Consider the following 27,743-nt stretch of genomic DNA (forward strand, 5'->3'; position numbering starts at 1 on the left):
CAGTGACACCTGCGCGTTTGTATCCCGCGTGGGCTAGTGGTGTCTGCTGGGTCGCTTCCCACTGGAGAGTAGTGTCAGGCTAAAGACCGTTCCCTGTGCCGGGCCTCAAGACCCACATTTAATAAATTCTGGTTAGGGCAGCCCCGGTGGTTCAGCGGTTTAGGGCCGCCTTCAGCCCAGGGTGTGATCCTGGAGCCCGGGATCGAGTCCCACAGCGGGCTCCCTGCATGGAGCCTGCTTCTCCCTTTGCCTGTGTCTCTGCCTCTCTCTCTCTCTCTCTCTCTGTGACTCTCATAAATAAATAAATAAAATCTTTAAAAAATAAAAAAATAATAATAAATTCTGGTTAAAGTCTCACTTCTCTGGTCAAAACTAAAAGGATGTGTTTCCCATCAACACTCAAGACATTTAGGGCCGAAAAGGAGAGTGGAGCCTTAAATCCAAGTGTGAGTGACCCGAGAGTATCAACACGAAGAGCTTGACAGGTGCCAAGTGACTAGACTCAGTTTCAGGCTCCACGGGAGCCGGGGGGCCGGGGGAGGAGGACGGCCTGGAGAACACAGCACGCCCTCCAGGACGCCAGCGTCACCCAGCACGGAACAGTCGGCGGCATTTTATTCGTGCTTAACGTGTCATGTCCTCTTGGGTTCACGGCCTTAAACTGGCTGAGTTTCCCTTTCAGCCCTGCCAATGCCAGCCGGTCCCACGGGCCGCCCAGGCCACCCTGCAGCCACCAGGAGCTGGCGTGCCACGCAGCCGGCCTCCCCCGAGCGTCATAAGTTCAGGACACGGTGGGTGGGAGCCCATCTGCTGCCCCAAACCATGACTCCGGGCGGCCCCGGGGAGCTCAGCGGTTGAGCATCTCCCTTAGGCCCAGGCCGTGACCCCGGGGGGCTGGGATCGAGCCCCGCATCGGGCTTCCTGCATGGAGCCTGCTTCTCCCTCTGTCTGGGTCTCTCTCTCTCTCCCTCTGTGTGTGTCTCCCATGAATAAATAAATAAAATCTTAAAAAAAAAAAAATGTACTCCAGTCGCGTACCCAGCACAAGCTAGCACGGGCGACGCTTCGACCTTCCGTGTGTCCCAGGTCACTGCCTTCCGTGGCACACATTTTCCCTTCTCTGCAAAGGAGACAACCCCAGCTGCTCTTATGGAAGCTCCTTCCAAAACAGGAACAATCTGAAGAAACTGAAACAAAGGTCAAGATGAAAAATCTGAAGAAACTGAGACAAAGGTCAGGTGGAGCGGGGCCCTGCGACAGCCGGTTAAGGAGTGCAAGGTGCTCCTTTTAAAGTGCCGAAGCCTCGGGCCGCTGGCCCAGGCCGCGGAGCTGGTGAGCCGAGCCCGCTGGGCCGGCGATGGAAGTTGCCAGAGCGCCGGGGGCCGGGGGGCCGGGGGGCCGGGGGGCAGCACCAGCACGAGCGGGCCGGCTGCTCCCCGGGCGCGGGCCGGGCGACAGGGAGAGGACCGCGTGGGGACGCAGGGCCCGAGAGCAGCGGGCGGAGGCGCGGCCCACGCGGGCTCCCTCCCCATGCCGAGGCAGCCGGGGCCCTGGGCAAAGGGGGCCCCAGTGCGGGGTCTGCGCCCCAGGGACTGCCGGGGCAGGAGTGGCCGAGGCGGGGGCAGATGGGGAGCCACGTCCCACGGGAGAAGACGTCCTCCCGGCCTCTGCCCCTTCCAGGCTGAGCCCTCGTCGCTGTCCTCCCGGCCCGGCTGCCGCTGCCATTCAGATTCCTGTGAGGAGAGAGCTACCGGCCCTTCGGTGACCCCCGGTGTCTGAGAGGAAGGGGGGAGAAGGTTCACGAAAACCACTAGAGGAGCTACCGTGTGCGCAGCCTCCTCCCCTGACACTCGTCCTTCCTCTGCCTGTATTTAAAAATACGTATTATTGGGGCCCCCCGAGTGGCTTGGCTGTGGAGCACCTGCCTTCAGCCCAGGGTGTAACCCCGGGGTCCCGGGATCGAGTCCCGCGTCAGGCTCCCCGCGTGGAGCCTGCTTCTCCCTCTGCCTGGGTCTCTGCCTCTCTCTCTGTGTCTCTCAGGAATAAGTAAATAAACTCTTTTAAACAAATACGTTATTGAGTATAATGCTGCCTGAAATGCCATGACTCAGAGAGCCATTTGCGTCCAGTACCGGCCTCAGACGTGGGCACCTGGTGACCTGGCCTGGGCCTCACGCTTTGTGGGGCCTGCCTGGCCCGCCCTCTCAGGCTGCGCAGCCCCCCACTAGCGCCCCAGGAGGAGCACGGACACCGGCCAGTGGGGCTGCAGCGTACGCTCAGCGTCTGGCCCACAGTCCAGGCCGAGGCCCCTCATTCCCGGCCCACACAGCCTGAGCCCCGGACGGCGCCCTGCAGGCCTTCGGCCCATCCTCCTGGGAGCAGGTCCAGGGATCCTAGTCGTGGGCGTCGTGGAGCAGAAGAGCGCCTATGAGCTGCCTGTTGGGGGGGTTGTTAATGGAGCTTGTACGTATGAGTTGGGGGCACCATAGCATGTGCACAAGGCCACTGCTAGTGAGATACGGGGTGGGGGGGTGATAGAAGCCCGATGTGGGACTCGAACCCAGGACCCCGGGGTCACGCCCTGAGCCCAAGGCAGATGGTCCACCACTGAGCCCCCCAGGCGCCCCTATAATGGAAATTTAAACCTCTCTGCTGCTTTTTACTATTTACAGTAAAAAAAAAAATCCCTGTTTGTTTTTAACTGGCAGCAAAAATTGCCCCATTTGTACAAATGACATCAAGTTATGACCGCAGAATATAGTATGGTCAAATTGCTTTCATATGGATTTTGATTTAGGACGCTTCATATATTCAAACAAAAAATTCAACGAATGCATGTAAAAGGACATGCTTTATTGATTCGGATCAGTTGATGTCCTTCGGGGTTTCCAGTAGAAATCATTTGTTTGAATTCAGATAAACTATTTTAGGTTCAAAGGTATCAGTCTATTTTCATTTTTGTAATTTAATAATGACTTTCTAACACCCGAAAGGTAAAGCAGCTGCCCACCCTTCTGTACTCTGCTTCAAGAACGTCATTGAGGACACCTGCTTCTTGGTAAGATGGGCTAGCTTGGGTCAGGCCAACTCTATTGCAAGAACAAGTGGAGAAGCTGGGTGAAATACCAAAAACCAAAAAACAAAACAAAAACAAATGAATGAAGACAGCAATGGAGGCAGCTAGGACTGCAGGGACCTACTGCTCATGCTCTCTCTTTCTCTCTCAAATAAGTAAATAAAATCTTAAAAGAAAAAAAAGGAAGGAAAATCCCACCACTGCTCCGTTTTCCCCCTTAAGGAATCTGTCCGTCACTTATCAGTGGAGGATCAAGAGGCCGAGAGGCCAAGCAAAATGAGGTGGCAAAGAGGAAAGGTGCTGAATAAAGCACTCAGTAGTCTCCTGAGGCTGGAGAGACAAAATGGGGGTGCAGGCATGACACAGCAGCAAGGACATGAGGACCCCAAATTCTGGAGACAATATTAGCAAAGACAAGTAAAGTCTATGTTGTGTGCTGCTCACTGCTAAGAAGCCCAGGACCAAGAGGTTAAGAAGCTGAGCAGAACATCAGGCATGCTCACGGAGCAGGGACACGAAAACCAGGAAGCTCGAGTAGACATCCCAAAAGGATTTTTTTTTTTAGATTTTATTTATTTATTTATTTATTTATTTATTTATTTATTTAGTATTCAAGTGGGCAGGGGGAGAGACCCCCAAGCAGACCCTGCACCCCACCCCACCCTGATGCTGGCCTGATTCCAGGACACCAAGATCACATCTGGAGCTGCATCCAGAATCGGACACCCAACCAACTGAGCCAGCCAGGTGCCCCTCCAGAAGGATCTTCAAACCTCGACCCTGTTGCTGCACCATTGGTAGCATGGGTATCACGGCCTCCCGCTCGCCATCCTCCCCGATGATATTCGGGGACAGGCGGACAGCTGCGGGGGCCGCGGGGTCCTTGGGGGCCTCCTGCTCTCGGTCGGGCCAGTGGTGGCTCCCCGCGGCCAGAGGCGGTCACAGCCCTGGAGGGGAGCCTTCTGCAGGGTCCTGGGAAGACAGGCAGGTTGCACGGTGCTCTCGCAGCCCCCTCCGCGGCCCAGGCCCGCGGCCTGCTCCCTCCTGTCTGCCTGGCCCAGGCCTGCCGCCCACTCCCTCAGCCCCCTCCGTGACCCAGGCCCGCGGCCCACCCCTCCCAGCTGTCTGCATGGCTCAGGCCCGCCACCTGCTCCCACCTGGCTGTCTACGCAGCCTCACTGTCCTTCCTTCCCTGCGTAGTTGCACAGGAGGGTCTTCGCCAGCAGCCGCTTGCCCGCCTCCACCTGTGGCGACAATAGTTAGGGCCTCCGCGCAGTGTAGGCCGTAGCCTGACATGCAAGTCATTCCTGACCTTGCAACCACCTGGCGAGGTGGGTGTTTATCAGTCCCACGTGACAAAAGGCAAAGGTAAGGCGTGTTGCCCGTCCCGTGTAGTAGGCGACTAAGTGAGGCCAAGCTTCGGAGTCGGGCCCTTCTGGCTCAGACCCTCCGGCTGCAACCGGGGCCTCGCTGGTGGAGGTCACGGCCCTGCAGGGACGCTGGCCATGCCCCTTAGGCATGGCCTGGGGGCGGACGCGGGGCTGGCCGCTCAGAGGGCCCTTCACTCTGCACCCTTCAGGCCCCCCTGGGTCCCCCTACGCCCCAGGAGAGGGGCCCTCACAGGCAGGCCACCTGCAGGGATGCAAGGCACCCAGGGAGCTCGGTCACAGACCCGGGTACCTGTTGTTCCTTCTCCCAACCACTTTCCTTGGGTCAGGTGTATACCTGTGGTCACCCCCAAATCACAGGGACTAACTCAGGCCTTTATGCACAACCATTTCAAACTCCTTGAAACATTTCCTGCAGTCGGCAACGGAGCCACTGTGCTCTCCTGCCTCGCTGGCCTCTCCTGCTCAGTCCCCTTGGCTGGGTCCTCTCCTCCAGATGCCCAAATGCCGATGTGCCCCAGGACTCGGGTTTGGGTCCTCTTCTCTTCCCCGTGTGCACCCACTCCACGTGGTCCCAGAGAGGGAGCATGAGCAGGGGCAGTGAGGCTCCATCCCAGGACCTTAGGATCATGACCCGGGCCGAAGGCAGCCACTTACCAGCTGAGGCCCCCTGGTGCCCCTAAGTCCTGTGTTTTCAATACCATCTCCATGCTGATGACTCACCCTGAGCCCAGAACCACCTACGCAGCTGCTTGATTGAAATAACTCGGATCCCTAATCGATGAAACTCGACAAGCCCGAAGCTGAGTTCATCACTCATCCCTCAGATATGCTCCTTCCACGTGACCCCCATTCTTCCAACAGCTCAGGCCATAATCTCTTGGGTTCATTACTGAGTCCTCTCTCACGCCCACGCGCCACATCAAATACATCACAGAGTCCTATCAGACGTGCCCGAGTCTCACCACCCCTGCCCCTGCTACCCTAGTCCAGGCCACGATCACAACTTACCTGCATTTTGCAAAAGCTTCCTGACTGGTCTTTGTGCTATAATTATTGTTCCCATACAGTTATTCTTTTTAAAATGTTAAGCTACTAAATAAATAAATAAATAAATAAATAAATAAATAAATAAATAAACAAACAAACTATAAACTATAAACTATAAACTAAACTAAACTAAACTAAACTAAAATAAACTAAAATAAAATAAAATAATAAAATGTAAGCTACGGGACACTTGGGGGGCTCAGCGGTTGGGCATCTATCTTCAGCTCAGGGCGTGACTCTGGGGTCCTGGGATCGAGTCCCACGTCGGGCTCCCTGCGCGGAGCCTGCTTCTCCCTCTGCCTGTGTCTCTGCCTCTCTCTCTGTGTCTCCCATGAATAAATAAATACAATCTTTAAAAAACAAGATAAAATGTAAACTACATCACTTGTATTCTCAAATGTTCAGTGGCTTCCCATCGCACTAATAATTCCAGAGTTGTCATCATGGCCCAAAGGATCCAGTCCTGACAGCTGCTCTAACTCATTAGTAACTGTCTCCAACATCCACCTTGTCCCCTCTGCTCCAGGCACATTGATCTCTCTTTGCTATTGCTTGAACACGTCATCAAATTCATACCACAGGGCCTTTGCACTTCTTGCCCCCTCTGCATAGAACACACTTCTCTCATATAGTAATTTTCATTCTGGTCTGTTCAAATGCTACCTTATTAATAATGCCTCTCTTGAGCCCCATGCAGACCTCGATCCCGGACCCGGGATCATGCCCTGAGCCGATCACACCCTGTATCATAAACAGCAGTCCCCAATTCTGTGTCCTCTTATTCTGGCTCATTTTTCTTCACAGCACTTCTTGTCCCCTGTGGTATTATCATATCATCATAGCCTTTATTTGTCCATTATCTCTAGTATGCTGCTGCACAGGGCCCAGGATAGTTCTTGAAATGTACAAATGTTGAAATGTATTTGTTTAAAAAAAATAAAAGAAAAATAAAAAAAGAAAAAAAGAAAAGTGTTTAATAAATGAAATGCACATTGAGCCCTGCTTAGATAAAACGCTATGCTGAAGGAAATATGAAATAGAAATGACAAAGTCCTGTACTAATTGAATTTATAGTCTAACCATAAATGTTTAAAAAGATGGATGGGCCAGATACATTTTCAAATCACACAAGGGAATAAAAACAGCAGGTGACTCCAAGGCATCATATTTATTTATGTAGTTTTAGGATCCAGCCCTAGACAATGACCAAGATCCAGTGGGGCCTCAGCCAGGAGAGGGACAGGGCAGGCCAGGGAAGGCGTTATCCTAAATTCCCATCCCAGTAGTACCTTCCAGGTGAAAGGTAAGGCGTATCTGCAGGCCCAGAAGAGGTAAATATCCCAAGTGTCTTCTCCCACACATTTTCACCTCCTCTGAGCCACTCTACTCGTGGTCAGTGACGATGCTTCAGGTGGCAAATGCATCGCTTGATTTTTTTTTTCATGAGTTTTCACCAGAGAAGGCAAGCTTAAATTCTAAAAATCACAATATTTAACTCTTGTAAAACAGAACATATAATTTACAGGGCAGAGAATTCTTCTGAGGAAGGACAAGTGGAACTCAGACATTTGGAGTTTAAGAAAATGTGCTAGAAAAGAAGGATTCCTCTTACCTTCCTGAGCCTAGGGTTTTCTCTTTCTTTTCATTATAAGCCGTGTTAATAGGACACTGTATAGTTAGTAAATTTCTACAGAATAGCAGCTCTAAGTATTCCTTTCCAGGCCGGCAGCTCCTAAATTATGAAAAAGTATGATTTATATTAGTTGAAAATTTTGGTTGCAGCTTAAAGAACTAAATCTTTCAGTCGATTAAAATTAAGAGCATATATGACAAAGTCTATGAGCAACAGATCTGGATCCTAAAACAACTTAGAAACCAAGAGAATCCAATCCACTGAAGAGGATCAGAGCCAAGAATCTCTGAAATAGTCACCGCCAGTTATTAGTTAGCGCCTACTAGTCCCAGTCAAGTTATTTATCTACAGAAATGAGTTCATTTGAAACACATACTGTAATTTTTTTTTAAGAGAAGAAGGAGAGAGGGACAGACGGGTGAGGGAGAGAGAATCTTAAGCCTGACGCTGGCTCCATCTCACAACCCTGAGGTCATGACCTGCGCTGAATCAAGAGTCCAAGAGTCGGACACTTAACTGACAGAGCCTCCCAGGTGGCCCAGACTTCCTTCTTAAACCTTGATTATGCACCCCCAATTACCCCTGTACTATGAATGTCAACTAATTCGTCTAAGTAAGCACTTTTATATGGTTTGAATTATCCTTTTCTGGATATTTTACAATGTTTTCTGTCTTTTGAATGCAAAATATTTACGCTTGTCCTCCACCTATTTAGATAACAGCAAACTGTTGCAACCTATTAATGATCATTTTTTATATGGTTTCCCATTTATTCAAGATTATGGACTTTAAATAAGACAAACTACATTTAGAGCTGGTAAATGGATATATATATTATATATTATACTTGCATAATTTATATATATGTCCACGTATAATGCCTGGTTAATTTACCTTATGAAACCTACACTAGTAAACTGTGAAAATGAGAAAATTGATTACATAATTAATATAAAATAATATATATAAATATATATACAATATATAAAATATCTTAAAATATTTATATATACAAATATATAATTAATATAAAACACAATCAATGCTCATCTCAAGATAAAGTCCATATTACTAGAAAAAAAATATTATTATCTCAAACAGTAAATAGAACACCCAGTTTCCAAGAAACAGGTAATAAACGAGGGTGGATTACAATATAGGATCATATCTGAAATAAAACTATGGCTAGGCTCATCCATGTGGGAAACTATCTTCGTCCTGTGTACCAGAGTAACAACCTCTGCCCGGGGAGATTACGGAAGCCATGTTAATGAAAATCATCCCACGATAGAAAAGAGATGGATGAAAGTAGAGCTTGTATGAATTTAGGCTCTGATAGGTAACCAGATCTTCTAAAAGAAATATAGGGAATTGCACAGTGAATTATTTCATTAAATAATTAAAGTAAAATTATTTTACTGTAAGAAAATAAAGTCTGTATGATGAATATATGGATGGCTGGCGGTTTGGGGATAAATCTGCACAACAAACCAAACAATTTGCTAATAAAAAAAAAAGCCACAAGTAAAGGTAGTAATCCAAGCAGGCAGTCATTTAATAACTCAAGCATAAAGATACAAAATCTTGAAACAGGATGTGATGGATAAGCCACCCAAAGTGAAAGGTTGATGAACGCTACTGAAATGCAAAATGCTCCCTAACGCGTGGGCATTTTTTCACATTCCTATCAGAAAGTTTTCATTCTGTTTCCCAAATGTAACCTCAAGAACACCAGGCAGCTATCATCGAAGGGATGGTTTGTTGGATGGCTCCAGTGCTGGATGGCTGGTGCTCCAGAAGCAGGCACATCCCACTTGTTGAGCTTTGGAAGTCCTGCTGAAATCTATGTCTCTAGCACTATATGGCTTTATTTTTCATGTCCCGACTTCTCCGGCAGGGGTTTCTCTCCCCCCAGTGCGGTATTTCTTGGTCCACGATGACTCGATTTATGTTCTTCTTCCGCTGATTCTCTTACTTGTCTCTGTACAGGTCGAGGTTGCTGCGTTTGAGAGCTGTGGACAGGTAAGGCGCCAAATCTGTGGGCTCCTCCTTGAGCGGAGTTGGCTGGGGGGTCCCTCACGAGGCCCAGGACCTCTGCACTGGGCACCGCGCATCGCGGGAGCTGAGCCCAGGGATGGCTCACTTACCTGCCCACAGGTAGTGCAGGCAGGGAACAAGCACCTCACCCCCACCCCCAGGTCCTGCAGCATAGGGGGCGGGATGCCAGAGCAGGCAGGGGGCCAGGAAGGCCACACCGCCCGGAGCCCTCCCATGGCTGCTGCTGCTGCTGCTGCTGCTGCTGCTGCTGCTGCGCCCGCCCAGGGAGGCCCAGGCTGCAGGGAGCCTCCTCTGCCTTCCCTCTTGGGCTCTTCATTTTGGTCCATCTCTCCAGGAGCTGGCCTACCTGTTCAAGTAATTCTTACCAGAGTATCTGGATATTTCCAAGCCTTGCATATCTTATAATTAAATCATATTCTCTTGTTCTGTTTATTGTATCTCTAATCACCTTTATTTTCCTGCCCAATGTTCTCTACGTTCAGGAAGCTATGTAGAAATTTGAGGTTCAGTTTGCCCTTGGTTTGTTCTCTAATCACTGATTACATGCTGTCAGGGAGTGCCCGTAAGTCATTGGCGGATTCACGGATGCAACTTCATTTCTGATTCCCGTTCCTTCCTGAAGGGCTGGGAGATTTATTCTGGATTATTCGGGGCCTTCTGCAGCCTGGGGTCATGCTGTGGATCTTACAGGGTCAAGGGTGGGAGAAGACAAGCAGCCCGTCTCTGTGGCCTTCGTCCCCCACACCTGCAGCAGGGCGCACTGCTCTGGAGCTGCTTTTCTCTCCTGGGGTTTGGTGGGGAGTAGGTATGAAGGAGGGAGACCAGTCCACTCTGGTCCCACAGTTCTTGGAGGCCATTCTGCCTCTAACAAACACCCTCTCCCTTTCTGGGACTTGGGTTCTTGAAGACAAAAGCTGGGGAGAAATTTTCAGGGCAACCTGTCCATTCCATCCTACCTTAGATCTGCCTCCTAGAGCATGAAGTGTAAAGTCAGCAACCTACTTGAATGGGATGAAGGCCAAGGGGAAAATACAGGGAAGAAAAAAAATCCCTAAAATAATATTTGGAACAATTAAGTAGCCCCATGGAAACTGTGTATTCCTTCCACCAGATCAGATTTCCATCTGACTATTGAAATTTTGATTTCTCTGCCTTCCTTTCTTATCTCCTGTGGGTCCCTTTTCTTCTCCACTTGTCTGCCTCTTATCCTTTCAATCAGCATCTCAGCATGATTTCTCTTTGGGCTTTCTCCTCCTTTTTACTTTTTTTCTCCCAAATTCATGTCTTCTCTACATCTTTTTAAATAGGCTACAATATTTGTCTTACACTTTCTTCTGGCTCCTGAAGAGAGAAGCTTTCTTTGCCATCACGTGTCCTCTTTGTTTTTCTATTTATCCCTCTTTATTTATTTATTTATTTTTTTTTTTATTTATCCCTCTTTAACCCAAGGGTGACTTCTAAGACTCAGATTTGCCAAACGAGGTCTCTGCAGCTTGTCACTGGCACCTGCTACTGGTTGAATTTTGTCCCTCTCCCCACCGAACTCCGATGTTAAAGATGCAACTCCCAGCACCTCAGAGTATGACTTTATTTGGGAATAGGGCTGCTGCAGATGTAATTAGTTAAATGAAGGTGGGGTCATTAAGCAACAGAGATGAACCTGGAGGACGTGATCCTCCGTGGGATAAGCCACACCCGGAAAGGAAAAACTGCAGGAGCTCCCTTAGAGGAGGACATATAAAAAGTCAAATGGGCAGGAGCTGAGGTTAGAACAGTGGTCACCAGGGGCAAGGAGGTGGGGGAAATGGGGACATGTTAGTCAAAGGGTACAAAGCCGTAGTTCTGCAGGAGGAACAAACTAGACATCCAGTGTGACACAGCTGATGATATTGTATTAAATACTGGAAATTTGGGCAGCCTGGGTAGCTCAGCAGTTTAGTGCCGCCTCAGCCCAGGGCGTGATCCTGGGGTCCCAGGATTGAGTCCCATGTCAGACTCCTTGCATGGAGCCTGTTCCTCCCTCTGCCTGGGTCTCTGACTCTCTCTCTCTCTCTGTTTCTCATGAATAAATAAATTAAATAAATAAATAAATAAATAAATAAATAAATAAATAAATACTGGAAATTTGCCAATAGTAGATGTCAGGTGCTCTCCCCACGACAAGAAAAAAATGGGAACTATGTGAAGAGATGTATATGGTATTAGCTCGGGTGTAGTATTTCACTCTGTATATGTACAGGCATAGCCCGTGTCACTGGGCTGTCTTTTACTGCTTCACAGATACTGCATTTTTTACAAATTGAAGGTTTGTGGCAACTCCGCGTCACCAGTTTCCCAGTGGCATTTGCTCACTTTGCGTCTCTGCATCACGTTTCTGGTAATTCTTGCAATATTTCAAACTTTTTGATTATTATTGTATTTGTGATGGTGATCGGTGATCACTGACTACAGCTTGCTGAGCGCTCAGATGCTTAACATGTTTTAGCAATAAAATATTTTAAAACTGGGGATCCCTGGGCGGCTGAGTGGTTTAGTGCCTGCCTTATGCCCAGGGTGTGATCCTGGAGACCTGGGATCGAGTCCCGCATGGGGCTCCCTGCATGGAGCCTGCTTCTCCCTCGGCCTGCGTCTCTGCCTCTCTCTCTCTCTGTGTCTCTCATGAATAAATAAATAAAATCTTTTAAAATAAGTAGATAGATAGATAGATAAATAAATAAATAAGTTATTTTTAAATTAAGGCGTGCACATGAATATTTTAGACCTAATACTATCACAGACTTCATAGACTACAGTGTGAATGTTAACTTTTATATACGCACTGGAAAATTAAAGAAATTAATTTGACTGGCTTCATTGGGACATTCGCTTTATTGCAGTGCTCCAGACCCAACCCGAAGCATCTCTGAGGTGTGCCCATATATGAATTATCATGTCGTATGCCTTAAATATGTACAATTTTTATTAGATGAAAAAATAGATGAGGTCCTTGGGGGGAGCCTTATCCAGCGGGGGTGGTATCCTTATAACAAGGGGAAATTTGGACGCAGACCCACACACACACACACACACACACACACACACACGCAAGCAGAACATCACGTAAAGGTGAAGGCGGAGATCAGGATGGTGCTTCTACGTCCAGCAATCAGCAGCAAACCCCCAGGAGGTAGGGGAGGGGCGTGGAGCAGAGTCTTCCTCACAGTCCTCAAGGCTTTCACCCCAAAGCCACATAAATCTGTCTGAAACATAAAACTAACTTTGTCACTTGCATGTTTAAAACCTCCCCGTTAATTGGGAGGTGAGGGGATCAAAAGCTCCAGGTGTGCCCTGCCTCCCCGGGCTCGGGCCGTCCCTTGCTTTGCCCCAGCTTGCCTTTTAATGGTCCAGAAAGACCAATAAGCTTGTATTTATCCGACCCTACGATGCTGTTCCTTGCCTCCGTGCGTTGCTGTGCTGTCTCATCTGCCTGGCCTGACCTTGCTGTCTACGCGTCCTGCCTGGGTAATTTCCACTCACTCTTCAAGACTTGGAGCCCGTCTGCAGCCTCTTCGGGAAGCCTCCCAGATGCCCGCAGTGGGGGTCAGATGCCCTCTTCTACTCTCCAAGCACGTGGGTGCACCTCTAACACTGCACTGGGCGTATGATATGGTGATCATGTGCCAATGTGTCCGTCCCCTCAGGCACATGCACGGTGCATGCAGTGGGTGCTCAATAAGTGCATGTAGCATCGCATGCGTTGCGTGAACAAGTAGAATGGTGAGACAGGCAGAGGTGGAGCGGCTCCACCCAATGACTAGATGCCCCATTGCCAACCTCCTCCTGGCGCACCAGGTGATGCTGACCAGGAGAGCTAGCGGACAGGGAGCCACCCAGGAGGCCCCTGAGGGGGCTGGACGCCAAGAGGGGGGCCACACGTGGACTCTGGCCGAGGGCCGCTGCCCGGAGAGCCAGCAGGAGCTGATCCAGGGGGCACGAGCACTGACGCGGGGGAAGCTGTACTTTCTGATCTGTGCAATTCAGACCCTTTAAAATCCATCCCGTTCGGGATCCCAGGGGTCGGGTGCAGGAGAGCGAAGTGCTGGGGATGCCACTCACACGGTTGGATTTGCACCCGCTACCCGGTGCATGCGCCCCAGGTATTTGACCTCATGTCGCTCCCCGGGCCAGCACCCCAGGCACTGGGCCGTGGAGGACATCGGGCACCCTCCGCCACCGGCCCCTTGCACGTCACCCGGCAGACTCCGTGCAAAGCGAGCACAGCTCAGGCTGCCATTAAAACTGTCATTAGGGCACCCAGGTGGCTCAGCGGTTGAGCATCTGCCTTCAGCCCAGGGCGTGACCCCTGAGTCCCGGGTTCGAGTCCTACATCGGGCTCCCTGCAGGGAGCCTGCTTCTCCCTCTGCCTGTGTCTCTGCACCTCACTCTGTGTCTCTCATGAATAAATAAATAAAATCTTTTAAAAATTCAAAATAAAAAAATAAAAGTCATTATTTATGTATATTTGTAAATTAAGTTTATAATATTAAAATGTGTATGTAAATGTTATAATTTTGGTGGAGACGAGGTATTAATTAGGTGAAAACCGCACATTACTTTATTAATGGTATTGAACATACGCCCTCTATTTTTAACATTCGTCTTTCTCCTTCTATAAATGGTCTTCTCTGTCATTTGCAGGGTCACCTACACAACTACACGGGGCGGTATTTCCTGCTGGGGATGAAGGAGAGCATTAGGGGAAAGGGTAGGACACTATTCAAATGCACGACATTATCCTTTTTCCTTTAAGATGGAGACATTTGGTTCAGTGACCCCTGACCACGGTTTGGGCAAGTACAGCTGTAAATGTCACGCTACATTTTCAAAGAGGAAACAGGACTTTAGTGCAGGCGGACCTGTGGCCACTCCTTACCTACGTCATGGAAGGTCTGTTACCCCTGCTCCTATTCCCTGGGCCCGAAGAGCGGTCGACCCTCTGGGGCCGCCACCCTCTACCCTACTGCTCCCGCCAACCTGGCACAACCTTTCTCCTACTTCCTCGGGCCTCTCAGAAGGGCTGAGGTCGTCGGCTTCTTGGAATCCAGAACCGCTTTCAGCATCTTGAGCTCCCGTGACCCTCCTCTGGGGGGAGGGGGTCTCCGCACGGGAGGCTGTTCACGTCTGCTGCTTCTTTGACCCTCAGGATTGGCCTCACGCCTGGACGTCTCGGGTACCCAGTTGCCGTCGAACTAACCCGACGCTGTGTCTTGCAGGGGTCACTCCCTGGCCACGTCTGCTGATACCCCAAGGGGCTCGGCTGTCATCCTTCCTTGTGGTCTCAGATAAGTCAGCCTCTTCATCCCGCCACGGGCCCCCTCTCTCTACCTGTTCTCACCTATGGGAGTCTCTCCTATTTCTTTTTTATTTTTTTTAAGATTTTATTTATCCATGAGAGCCACAGAGAGAGAGAGAGAGAGGCCAAGACACAGGCAGAGGGAGAAGCAGGCTCCCTGCAGGGAGCCCGACGCGGGACTCAATCCCCGGACCCCGGGGTCACGGCCTGAGCCAAGGCAGACGCCCAACCCCCGAGCCCCCGGGCGCCCCAATCTTTCCTGTTTCTAATGGATCCTTTCCTCGTCCATTCTTCCCTTCTAGTGGCTTTCGTTTCACCCACTGCTCCAGCTGTTCACGTCCCGCCTTGGAAACATGGAAACGTGCGCCTCGGAGAAGCAAAAGGACTTCAGCTCACCTGGCGCCTCCTCCAGGAACCTGCTGTCACAGTCCAAATCCGAAGTGTGCGGCCCCCATCTAGAAAGTCTGTACCCACTCGCTGCCCCCAACTCTTCCTCAGGGAGCTGGTCTTGGAAGAAAGGGTGCAGAGCATGCATGCACCCCAGAGTTCTCAAAAAAAAGTGCAGGAGCTGTTCCCACTTAAAGCAGCCGCCGTTGCCTTGAATCTCGCTGTTTCGTGGGTCAGAAGTGCGGGCAGTGCTTCTGGCTGCACGACTCTTCCGAGCGACCCACGCGGCCAGAGAGGGCAGGGGGGCTTGTCTGCAGAATCGGGTCTGGCGCCTTCCGTGGGGCCTCTCGGGTCTGCAGCCTCGGAGGGGCTGCACCTACCTGGTGGCCCATGAGGCCCGAGTGACCAAGACCGGACCGGGAAGGACAGTTGCGGTGTGGCCCGGGAAGCCACAGAGCGTTGTGTGGCCTTGCTCTGCTGGCCAACGCCTGCTCAAGGCTGCCCAGGTGCAGGGGGAGGGGACAAGGCTGTCGCGATGGACACCAGCACGGATGGAGCACGGCCACCGAGTCCGATTAGGGCCGGGTTGTGCTTGGGGACCACAGGTGTCCCCATCTTCAAAGTTGGGTCACACTATGCCGGACGTTCTCAATCTCTGCTTAGTCATTGGTGCAATCTAACGCCCCCACACAGCGTGCTCCCTGGGAGGACGGAGAGCGCTGGAGCCAGACCCTACAGGCTTTCCCCTTTCCCTGCCCTCTCTCGCCATTTCCTCTAAGCTTCGTGTGAGTCAAGACCCCACGCTTCCTTAAGGCAGTGTCCATTGCTGCTGCTCGGGGACAGCACATGCCCCTGGGTTCACCTCTGACCAGGCCGTTCCTTGCAGACCATGGCCTGGGTCCCCTACGTCCTGGCCCCCTGGTTCCCGCTACCCTCTTTCGTCCCATCTGAAAGGGTAGCTGGTCCCCTACCAGCTACTGGGGAGTGGTGGCTCCCACTTACGATCCCCTTTTCCTCAAAGAATTTCAGGCTCTGAAAGCTGATCTGGCCTTGGGGCCGCGGAGTCACCTCTGCCCCCTGAGCCTACTACCCTGGTTCTCAGACTTCGTGCTGTCCCTGAGAACGCTCCGTGTCCACCAAGGTTGTGCTGTCCATCCTTTAACCGCGACACGTCTGGGTCACATTTACAGCCCTGGGAGGGGGTGGACTGTGCATGTGTGCAGTGGTAACAGACTGAACCCACATCCTGGTGGGACCTTCAGGCTCAGCCTGTCCAGTGGCCTCATTTGGCTCCGAGTTGCATCCTTCACCAACTTGTTACCCCGTCTCTGTCCTTTCCCGGCACCCAGTTTCCCGGGCAGGCCCACGGAGTGCACCCCCATACACTCGCCCCACTGTCCCCAATCTCTGCCTTCGTGTGGGGCCACTCCCGGCTCAAGTGCTCCTTAATTCAGCAGGTGTTTGCAGGGGAGGGAACCTGCTGTCCCCTCCTTCTCCTGCTTACCCAGGGCCCTTGGTCTGTGGCCCTTGTGGCCTGGGCGCCCGCCGGTGGCCTCTTGCGGGGTTGCACAGACACCTCCCCGTTCTCCCCGGGCCTTCGGGGACTATTGTCAAACAGTTTTGTATCCCCTGCTCCCTGATCTTGAACCCAAAGGGGAAACGAGGCCCCCCTCCCACAGCAGGCGGCATTCATCCCCCCCCCCCCTCAAGGCGGCGCAGATTTCACACCTGGGTGTCCCGAGCCCACCTTCTCCGGAGGAGGAGGCAGGCAGGGGAGTGACGACGGCGCGGGGGGGGGGGTCAGCACGGCCGCCCCAGGCCGCCCCTGGAAGCCAGGCTTGGTCACCGGCCTCCGCCTCCACCACCCTGTGCACCGGCGGCAGCTCCTCCTGCTCTGGGCGCTGGGGCTCCGCCCGGGCCTCCCGCCGCCGCCGTCAGCCCCGGACACCAGAGGGCGGGCGGGACCCGACGGGACGGGCCGCACCGGGAGGGACCTTGCACCCGGCCAAGGTCGCCGCGGTCGGGGGCGGGGGCTCCCGGTGCGGCCCGGGGCGCGCGGCCAGGGCAGGTCCGCGGGGAGCAGCTCCCGGCGCCGCGGGGTGCGGGGGGACGGCCCCGCGCCAGGGCGACCCCCACCCCCACCCCGGCCAGGGCCCCCCCCCCCGGCTGCCTCCCCTCCCCCTCCAGCCCCCCCAGGGCCCCCCCCCCGGCTGCCTCCCCTCCCCCTCCAGCGCCCCCAGGGCCCCTCCCGCGGGGCCGCCCCCGAGCCGCCGCCTCTTAAGCGCGGCCGCAGCGCGGTCCCGTCCGGGTGCTCGGGTGCTCGGGTGCTCGGGTGCTCGGGCGTCGCGCGGCGGGCGGAGATGCTGCGGGCCCCGGGCTCCGACGCGCCCCCGACCCTGAGCGTCCGGATCGCCGCGGCGGCGGGGGCGGCCTGCCTGGCGGACCTGCTCACCTTCCCGCTCGACACCGCCAAAGTGCGGCTGCAGGTAGCGCGGCCACGGCGGCCCGGGCTTGGCTCCGCGCTCGGCGGGGGCGCCCCAGGGTAGGGCCCGCAGCGCCTGGACGCGGGGGGCTCCGGGACCCGCGGGGGGGAGCCTCCAGGACACGCGTGGGAGGCTCCGGGACACGCCTGGGGGCTCCGGGACACGCGGGGGGGCTCCGGGACGCGGAGGGGGCTCCGGGACACGCGGGGGGGAGCCTCCGGGACACGCGGGGGGGCTCCGGGACGCGGAGGGGGCTCCGGGACACGCGGGGGGGCTCCGGGACACCCATGGGAGCCTCTGGGACACCCAGGAGGAAGCCTCCGGGACACCCGTGGGAGCCGCCGGGACACGCGTGGGGAGCCTCTGGGACGCGTGGGGGGAACCTCCGGGACACGGGGGGGGGGAGCCTCCGGGACGCGGCGGGGGGGGGGAAGCTGGTGCCTCCGGGACACGCGTGGGGAGCCGGTGCCTCGGAGCGGGGGGATGAGCCGGGAGGCCGGCGCCCACCGCCACTAGTGCAAGCGGAGCAGGGCGCCCACGGACGGCGTCCACAGGGCTTCTCTGGCGGGCGCAGGGTCCTCCCGTGGCCTGGGGGGCGGCCTGGCCCCGCCGCCTGGGGGCCTGGAGGCCCAGAGGCGGCAGCAGGGCCCCACGGGTGCAGGGGCACCTGGAGGAGACGTGGCCCGGCCGGGCCTGGAAGGAGGAGCCCAGGGGGCAGAAGCCCTGGCCTGGGGCTTCCTGGGGGCAGCACCCGGCCTGCACACCCCCCCCCCCCCGCGCCCTTGGCGCGGTCCCCAGGCCTCTGACCCGCGCCTCTCCTCTCCAGATCCAAGGGGAAGGCCAGGGCCAGCCCCCCAGGGCCCCCAGGTACCGCGGCGTCCTGGGCACGGTGGCCACCCTGGCAAGAACCGAGGGGCTGCAGAAGCTGTACAGCGGGCTGCCCGCGGGCCTCCAGAGGCAGGTGGGCTTCGCGTCCCTCCGGATCGGCCTGTACGACAGCGTCCGGGAGTGGCTCAGCCCGGGCCAGGGAGGTGAGCGGGGCCTTGGGGCGCAGGCCGGGCCGTGGCCTTCAGAGCGCACTGGCCAGAGGGCTGCCCACCCCAGCTCGGCACCCACTGCTCCCACGTGGGAAGGAAGCGCGCGAAATCCACTTCTGGGGGCAGATCTGTACGTGCAGCGATCGCCCGGGGAGTCGTGGAAAGTTTGAGGCCCAGTTTGGACACCTGGAGAAGACGGGGGTGGGGGGGCTGCAAAACTGTGTTTGACCCCGAGCTCCCCGAGCAGCACAGTCTCCCAGGAGCATCCACAGAGCGTGTCACAAATCCAAGAAAAGAAAGCTAGTAGTTCTTGGGTGCGCGGTGTACCCAGAATTCCTGTCCGTTTAGTGGGCCTCCTATGTCCTGGACGCTATTCTAAGAGCTTCAGATCCATCACCCCTGGAAAGATACCATTATCTGTATCTTTTAACAAATGGGGAAACTGAGGCACAGCTTTTTTTTTTTTTTTAATTTTTTAGGACTTGCCCAAGGTCACACAGTTGGAAAGGGGCAGAGCACCAGCTCAAACCCAGGCAGTCTGGCAGCTAACCTCGGTCTCCTAACCAGAGCCGTGGCCTGGGCCCCGCAGTGTGCGTGCGCTTCCGTGCATCGTTCAGTCACTTTGTGAGATACGAAGTGTTAGCCCCAGAGGCAGGTAGGGAAACGAGAAAAGTCAAGTAACATCAAGACCACCCACCCAGCAAAGAGCAGACAATCCAGAGAGAAGACAGGCGATGACAAAACGAGTATGTTAAGTGACTACCTGGGCATATTCCATCATTTCTGCTTGAAGTGACCTTAGGGTGGATGTGAAGGTGATCTGGCTGCGACATGGGTCACCCCATTGGTTGCCAGGGTTGCTCTGACTGATGTGGCCGCCTAGATGGGCGTCCCCTTCCTCCCGCACCGCTCCGTGTGTGTCCATCCCAAAGCTGCACGCTCTGTCAGGGGCGGCGGCCTTCCCCGAGAGAGGAGGACCATTCTCTGGCCGAGGGTATACGAGTAGCTGCACCCCCTGTTAGAAGCTGCGGACAAGCTCCTGAGGCCCATTTGTAGGAGAATGTAGGGAGCCAACCTTCCAGGCTCCAGACACATCCAAATGAGGTGCTGTCTGTGGCAGTCTGCCCTTATTATTATTTTTTTAAGTAGCTTTAGGATAACATGACTTCATGGGGCAAGTTATAAGTATTAGTTATACAAACATTACCTTGAGTTTTTACTCTACACAAATAGTTTCAAAGTAAAGTCTAGGTGTTTTGAGATCAATACCGCTCAATACCGATCAAATTGTCCTATTTGTAGATATAGCATGAGAAGACTCCCAAAGGATGTACAGCTGCCCATTCTGGTCGTTTTCCTCACAACTGATTGTTCTAACCAGTTGTTGAGCGGGCACTTTAGGTACTAAATCAATAGGACATATTTTGGCAATATTCTACGTTATGCCTATTCCGTGCATTTCATCAGCTTTTTTGAGCTGCCATGTGCCAGAGACTCTGTTAGACGCATAGATCGGGGGTGTCTGTCCTGGCAAGAGCTATGGGCTGCGAATGGGTTAATAGATCACCATGGACTATGACTCATGCTCTGTTAGAATTACAGGATGTTGGGACATGAAAGAAGACTGTTTTATCTAGTCTTGGGGGCAGTTGGTGTCTGACTTGAACCTTGAAGGACCAGGAGGCGTAATAAGGTGGACTAGTGAGGGAAGCACTTCCAAGCAGAGTGAAGGTCACGTACAAAGACTCCGGGTCTTTCAGGCAGGAAGGAGCCAGAGCACAAGGTCCTTTGCAGACAATGCTTAGAAGTGTAGATTTTGTCCTTACAGTGATGGGAAGTCATTGAAAAATGTTAAGCAGGAAAGTGGCACGAACCATTTCATATATTTGAAAGATTGCTTTGGCAGCAGTATCTAGAGGATACGTAGAAAAAGGGCAAGAGGGAGGTAAGTTAGAAAGTGCAAAACGATCAGGGTAGGCTAGGGCAATGGCAGTAGAGGAGGAGAAGAGAAATCAGATGTAGGAAGGGCACCTGACTGAACTTGCTAGGCAACTGGCAGGTGTAAGGGAGAGGCTGAAAGGGAAGATGGCCTCTGAGGTTCTAAAGGTACCAGTCGTGGGGGGAGGGAATATGGACACCGGCTTGGGGGGAAGGTAAGAAATTCACTTGAACATGTGTCAACAAGTAATGTCCAGGCAACACATGAGCTTGGGGGAAATGTCTGGGCCGACTGCAGAGAGCTACAGGAGGAACCATCCAGAGATGGTCCCAACAGAGCAGAGAGACCCAGGGTGGAAAGGACTGAAATGTGACTGAAGTGCCTGACAGTAGGAGCCCAGGGGTCTCCTCCGCAAGAACATCCAAGGGGCGATAGCCGAGATGAAGCTGGATTGTGGAGGATGGAGGAGGAAATGGGCATCAGAGGTGAAGACAGGAAGCATGGCCTCTCTCTCAAGGGGCTGGATGGGGGAAATGAGAAGGGGACTGGGGCCAGGAGGAGTGCATCGGAGTAAGATCATAAATGTGGGCCCAGAGTGAAGGGCGTGGTCAGCATGACCTTGCCAAGTAAAAGATGATGATCTGGTGTATGCTCAGCTCCTGGACAAGCATGATGAGAAAAGGTTAGGAAAAGGATTTCTGTACTTGCCAGATGCAGGACAGTAAGTTAAGTGCTTTATTGATATTAACTCACACAATGACTCTATGAGATAGATATTATCTCTATTTTACAGATTAGGAAACAGACAGACTGAGAAAGTCCTTGATGAGTAGATGTTCTTGATCCCTACTTTAATGATAGGAATGAGCATGGGGGAGGGAGGCTCCAAGACTATTTATAGTTTATTAAGTATTATCTGTCTTGAGTACCCTAAGCTCATTTTTCAAATTTTCAAATCGAAAACCACTTTCTTCACTCTTTTTTTGAATTTTTCTTCCTTTTGTAACCTGTTGCAGCCTCATACCGCTTGACATCCCATACGAAGGCAGTTTGTCCACTTGGGATTCTCCTAAAGCCCCTAAGTCTGATAATTAACATTACCATCGATGAGAGGAAGGCTAAGCATCATTGACGAACACGAGTCCCTCGTCCCAATTGGAAAATACTGAAAAAAAGAGCTAAACATAGGAAAGAACTAAGCACTGTTTAAATAGGCATTGTGTTTTCTTTGTCCTTGCAAGTTTTTACTGTTTAAAGCATTCTAATCAACTTTGAAGTTTCTAGCCCTAAAGTGATTTCGTGCATACCTAGTACATGATCATCACATGCTCGAGCATTAGAGAAATAGAAATATAAACATACAAAAATAGAACCACCAAAATTAAAAAGGCGTAGAATTGTATCCTGGGTCTTGTTATAGATATATTTTTTTCACTTTTGCTTGGTAAAAATCTTTTCTCTCTGGGTAGCAGCAGCTAGTTTAGGAAGCAGGATCTCCGCTGGTGTAATGACGGGAGGAGCAGCAGTGTTCATAGGGCAACCCACTGAGGTCGTGAAGGTGAGACTTCAAGCACAGAGCCATCTGCATGGCCGCAAACCTCGGTACACCGGCACTTACAATGCCTACAGAATCATAGCCACCACGGAGGGCCTGACGGGCCTTTGGAAAGGTAACGGACTTCAAGGTGAAGTTTATCATTATTAAAACACGTACATCCTGTGAGCACCTTATCACATAATGGAGCTATTAAACATTTTCTTTTTTTCTAGGGACTACTCCCAACCTGATGAGAAATGTCATCATCAATTGTACGGAGCTAGTCACGTATGACCTAATGAAGGAGGCCCTTGTGAAAAACCATCTACTAGCAGGTAACGTCCTATTATCATATATAGAAAACCCGTTGGTCTGCACGTTTACAATTTCATCTTGGAGCTTCTCTGGCCACATTGTACTGAATCCCTGAATTGTAACAGTTAAAAGATTAAAAGATTAAGTGATTTTGAGTGCTAGATACATCTTTGAAGAAAAAAAAAAAAAACCCACAACATTAAGTGTTAGGAGTTTTGCTGCAACAAAAATTTTTTTTTTGCGACAAAAAGTTTAACTGTAATTCTTACATCAGCATAATTCTCATTTAATACTAATATATGTGACTTTCATGAGCATGTTATTCTTTATATAGCGTGACTCAGGGGATGAGTTCATCCCACACTGTATCCAAATGGGCTGGTTGTGTAAGGAGCTCATCAGTGTTTTCATCCAAAAAGTAGTACCATTGGTTAGGTCCCTGAGATATTCTAACAGGTTCTCGAGACATTGAAATGCTCCTTGGACAATGACTTTAATTCCATAAAAAAGTATTTGTGATGCCTGTGTATCAGGCATTATGCCATTCCCAAAGGGCACAGAGAAGACTGACAGATTATTTTCTTAAAACATAATCCAGGGGATCCCTGGGTGGCTCAGCGGTTTCGTGCCTGCCTTTGGCCCAGAGCGTGATCCTGGAGTCCCAGGATCGAGTCCTGCGTCAGGCTCCCGGCATGGAGCCTGCTTCTCCCTCTGCCTGTGTCTCTGCCTCTCTCTCTCTCTCTCTATCATAAATAAATAAAAATAAATCTTTAAAATAAATAAATAAATAAACATCTTCATTTAAAAAAAAACAACATAATCCACTGTGCCACGTACTGTTTGTCATCTTTTTTGGTAACAGTAAGTAGAACCTTCCTTATTGTAATTAATTAATTTATTCATTCATTTATTTATTTTTAAAGATTTTATTTATTTATCCATGAGAGACACAGAGAGAGAGGCAGAGACAGAGGCAGAGGGAGAAGCAGGCTCCCTGCAGGGAGCGCGATGTGGGACTGGATCCCGGGACCCCGGGATGACGCCCTGAGCCGAAGGCAGGCACCAAACCGCTGAGCCACCCGGGTGCCCCATATTTTATTTGCTTAGAAGACATCCACACTGGTCTCCCGATATCATCACGTTTACAAAGATCTAATAGATAAATAAAAGCTAGAAGCTTCTTCCAAAAGTCTGATGCTAACCTGTTTCATTGATCCGTTTTAGACGACCTACCCTGCCACTTCCTATCAGCTCTTGTTGCTGGATTTTGCACAACCGTTCTCTCCTCTCCGGTGGATGTGGTAAAAACCAGATTTGTTAATTCTGTACCAGAACAGTACACAAGTGTGCCCAACTGTGCAATGACAATGCTCACCAAGGAAGGACCATTGGCTTTTTTCAAAGGGTAGGATATGGTCTTCTCTCTCTATGATGCCATCTTTGGGGTATCTGTGTGCCTTGTCTGAGTAGTTGACCAGCCTTAGTCTGTGCTGTATACTTAGTGTCTATTTTTTCTTGCCATAACCGTCTCCAATTCACCAATTCCACTGGGCCAGAAAATTAGAAACTGTAATATTAAAATTTTCTCAACCTTGATCAGAGACTCACTTAAATTCAGTGACCTTTCGCTTGGTCCCAACCTATTGGGAATGTGGACAGCACTTTGCCTTCTCAGGGCTAGGGAACTCTAAAAGGAAGGGAAAGCATAATAGAGGGCTACAAGAAAACAAGATGTGATTTTTCACTATTAAAATTTTTTAAAGTTTTTATTTTAATTCCAGTTAGTTGATTTTAGTGTTATATTAGTTTCAGGTGTGCACTACAGTGATTCCACACTTCCGTATATCACCCAGTGCTCATCACAAGTGCCCTCCTTAATCCCCATCGCCCATTTCTCCCATCCCTCCACTCCCCTCCCCTCTGGTAACCATCAGTTTTTTCTCTGTAGTTAAAAGTCTGTTTCTTGATTTGTCTGTTTCTCTCTTATTATTCTTTGCTTGTTTGTTTCTTAAATTCCACATATGAGTCAAATCATATGGTATTTGTCTTCTTTGACTTACTTCATTTAGCATAATACTCTCTAGCTCTATCTGCATCATTGCAACTGGCAAGGTTTCATTTTTTTTTATGGCTGAATAATACATTCTTGTGTGTGTGTGTGTGTGTGAATGTGTGTGTGTGTATCTTCATCAATCAGTGGACACTTGCGCTGCTTCCATATTTTGACTATTGTAAATAATGCTGCTATAAACATAGGGGTGCATGTATCCTTTTTTTTAAAGATTTTATTTATTCATGTATACTTTTTTTAAAGATTTTATTTATTTATTCTCTTTCATGAATATTGTAGTATTGTGTAGTAGACCACATTTTCCATTAAGCAGTCATTTATTGGATACTACCTTCCTAAGAAAATGCAGAATGAATTAATTTACATATATACTGTATAAGGATTACACTAGGATAACATAGCAACCTCTATAACCCTTTAAAATCGTAAGGCAATGCCTCAAACTTTACAAAATAAGCATAAATGCACCATACATATTATATACAAGGTTCTCAATTCATCATAATCAGCACTAATGAGACATTAACACAAATGAAATACATTATAAAATTAATTTAGAATGGGCATCTCAGTTATTAACCATTAACCATTTGGTCCACTTTCTCCTCTTCTTCTTTCAATGGTCTCCTACCTCTCATTCAGAAAGCAGAGCAAAAGAAAGCGAAAATTCCCCCGCTCCTCAAAAAAGGTATTGGGAAATGCCCCTTCAAAAGGGACATGTGCTTTGGTTTGTTGGAAAAGCAGGCTGTTTATGTATTTGGGTAGATGTGATCATCTGGGTTTTTTTTTTAAGATTTTATTTATTTATTCATGAGAGACACACAGAAAGAGGCAGAGACACAGGCAGAGGGAGAAGCAGGCTCCATGCAGGGAGCCTGACGTGGGACTCGATCCGGGGACCCCGGGGTCAGGCCCTGAGCCGACAACCATTGAGTCCCCCAGGTGCCACCGGATTTTGTTTTTGAAGCAGTATTAGACAGCCAGATGAGACATTATCACAGGCATAAGAATAGGTTCTAAGTGCCTTTATTTGAGAAGAGTGGTGCAACGGGAAACATAAGCTGTCGGTGCAATAATAACTTTAAGAATTCTAACAGACAATGACGACATGCACTTTTCTAGATTTGTACCTTCCTTCTTGAGACTCGGATCCTGGAACGTCATTATGTTTGTGTGCTTTGAACAGCTGAAGCGAGAACTGATGAAGTCAGGGCGGACCGTGGACTGTGCCACATAATCATCTTCAGGAAAAGGCTGTACCACACCAGTGACAATCTGCAGACCACACAACTGAAAACAAAAAAAACCCAAAACAAAACAAAAAGAAAAACAAACAAAAACACACCCAACAAAAAAACCAACAAAACAAAACAAAAATACCTCTTCCCTTTACTTCTCCCTAAGAAGATAAAGGAATTCTGATAGAGAGTTTTGGGCTTTTGAAACAAAACTCAGTATTTGTTTCTCGTGCCTTTTATTCTCAGTGTTTTAGGAGGGAGAAAGCAAAAGGCTCAGTGTGCACCCCGACACATGCAATGTGCAAACAGATGACTGCATTTGATTGGCTGTTTTGAGAGGGGGGGGAGTCTTACGATTGAATATGAAGAAATATTACATATTTTAACTCTAACTCAGGTTGACAGAATTGGAAAACGGAGTGGTGCCTTTTATGTTGATAAATACTTAAAGATGAACAGTTATCAAGGAAAATGCTGCTGTTTCCTTTTAACTTATTAACCCAGTTGTCCATTAATATATTCAATAAAGTACTGCTAATATCTTTGAACGTTTACCATTGTGAATCTATATCTGATTGTAAAACGTGCGGTTCCCCTAGATGACGAAACCGCCCCATAGCAAGTGGAAAGGTCTTTAGAATCAATAAGCATAAACTGACTTTACATGTAATTGGTACAGATTTTTAATTTTTTGGAGTCTATATTTTATGGCATTTATAGCAACTTCCAAGACGCTGTAAACACTTGGGCATATCATTATTAGAATCGTAATATCTACCCCAGAATTACAGAATTTTTGAGTCAGAAGGCACCTTTGGTTAGATAGAAGAACAGTCTGAGATTTCTCGTGAGATAAAAACGAATCTTCAGGGCATCTTCCCAGCAAAGCTAAATTTATCATTAACACGTGTGGTTATCTTTTTTCTCGGGGCCCACAAACTGGGGAAAGGAGACACAGGGAAAGAATAAACAAGAGACTAAAAAAGAAGTACAAGCCAAAAACAAAGGCTGTCAGAAGGGCCCGGGAGCCCCCGGGTTGTCAGGCAGCTCTGTTAATCAGCCCCACACTGTGTCTACTGCTGTGTTTTTACTCCTTGACATTATGAGGTTTTCCTGGTGCTTATTTCCCCTATTTTCACCTGTAGAAGCATCTTGTAGCAGATGGCTGCAACATCTCTCGTCTCTCACTTTGATCTCACCCCTCTAGCGCCGGGGGGCCTGACCTCCTGTTGTCCCGTAGGCATGTCCATAGGGTCTTCTTCTGGTCCCCGAGCCATCTGTGTGTTCTCCTGGCCCCCAAGCAATCTCTGTGTCCTCCTCCTGGCCCCCGAGCCATCTCTGTGTCTCCTGGCCCCCGAGCCATCTGTGTGTTCTCCTGGCCCCCGAGCCATCTGTGTGTCCTCTTGGGCCCCGAGCCATCTGTGTGTTCTCCTGGCCACTGAGCCATCTGTGTGTCCTCCTGGCCACCGAGCCATCTGTGTGTTCTCCTGGCCCCCGAGCCATCTCTGTTCTCCTGGCCACCGAGCCATCTCTGTGTTCTCCTCGCCTTCGAGCCATCTGTGTCCCTGTGCGTGGCGTGCTAGAGGAACAGGGAAATAACACACCCCGGGAGCAGCCCTTACCCAGTAACCGATGGGAGTTTGTGAATACTTCAGTCCCCTCACCCTCACCCAAGGACTCAAAGTCCAGTAGACTTAACACAAAAACCCTCTATGGGATGACTTCCCTCTCTCGGTTCCCCACTCCCTTAGCAGTGTTTCCTGGGATCACCTTCCAGATGGATGACAAGTCCTTGTTGCAAGGTCTGATTCTGGGAGAATCCAAACGAAAGCTAACCACAACCTCAGAGTAGCACGCTTCTGTCAAGAATAGGGAAGAAAACATTAAAGATAGTTTCTTGGCTGTAAGGCAACAGGCAATAGTGACAAGGTGCTTCCCCTTGATCAAACTGTAGTCAGGCTCCTCTGAGCTGCCTTTTTCTACTAAATGCTTCTTAGGTATGTCTTCAAGAGCCCAATTTTAGCAAGAATCGGGCTAAATAGACTTATCCAGAATCCCTCATCCTTGATAAATGATCACCCTTGATAATTGGTCAAAAGTTCCTCATCTACCCTTGATATCAGGTTAATTCTCTTGGGTTTCCTATATACACATTTATATCATTTATGAATAATAACTTTTCTTTCTTTCCACCCACTT

General features: G+C 50.4%; 1 protein-coding gene and 2 long non-coding RNA genes across 6 annotated transcripts; 2 read left to right on the forward strand and 1 right to left on the reverse strand.

Annotated features, from left to right (window-relative positions):
- Positions 1 to 3,692: 3,692 nt before the first annotated feature.
- On the reverse strand, positions 3,693 to 17,571 carry LOC144291434 (uncharacterized). Its single transcript, XR_013358688.1, has 5 exons — positions 17,377 to 17,571; positions 7,127 to 7,246; positions 6,804 to 6,989; positions 4,234 to 4,320; positions 3,693 to 4,048 (listed from the first exon to the last, which is right to left on the reverse strand). It is a non-coding gene; the product is annotated as an uncharacterized LOC144291434 (long non-coding RNA).
- LOC144291886 (uncharacterized) lies at positions 9,033 to 15,123 on the forward strand. 2 transcript variants are annotated; one of them, XR_013359444.1, is made up of 3 exons: positions 9,033 to 9,169; positions 13,995 to 14,131; positions 14,388 to 15,123. It is a non-coding gene; the product is annotated as an uncharacterized LOC144291886 (long non-coding RNA). The 2 variants fall into 2 exon arrangements; XR_013359443.1 differs by lacking the exon at positions 9,033 to 9,169 and having other exon boundaries at positions 13,707 to 14,131.
- On the forward strand, positions 17,236 to 26,098 carry UCP1 (uncoupling protein 1). 3 transcript variants are annotated; one of them, XM_077860942.1, is made up of 7 exons: positions 17,236 to 17,410; positions 18,234 to 18,438; positions 21,853 to 22,053; positions 22,154 to 22,255; positions 23,460 to 23,640; positions 24,949 to 24,994; positions 25,429 to 26,098. In XM_077860942.1, the coding sequence occupies exons 1-7, from the start codon at positions 17,285 to 17,287 to the stop codon at positions 25,486 to 25,488; spliced, it is 921 nt and encodes a 306-aa protein (XP_077717068.1). In that variant the 5' UTR covers positions 17,236 to 17,284; the 3' UTR covers positions 25,489 to 26,098. The 3 variants fall into 3 exon arrangements, with proteins under 3 accessions (XP_077717068.1, XP_077717066.1, XP_077717067.1); XM_077860940.1 differs by lacking the exon at positions 24,949 to 24,994 and having other exon boundaries at positions 17,238 to 17,410; XM_077860941.1 differs by lacking the exon at positions 24,949 to 24,994 and having other exon boundaries at positions 17,238 to 17,410; positions 21,856 to 22,053.
- The last annotated feature ends 1,645 nt before the right edge of the window (positions 26,099 to 27,743 follow it).

Source organism: Canis aureus, chromosome 20 (assembly GCF_053574225.1).
Source record: "Canis aureus isolate CA01 chromosome 20, VMU_Caureus_v.1.0, whole genome shotgun sequence".
NCBI classification, from domain to species: Eukaryota; Metazoa; Chordata; class Mammalia; order Carnivora; family Canidae; genus Canis; species Canis aureus.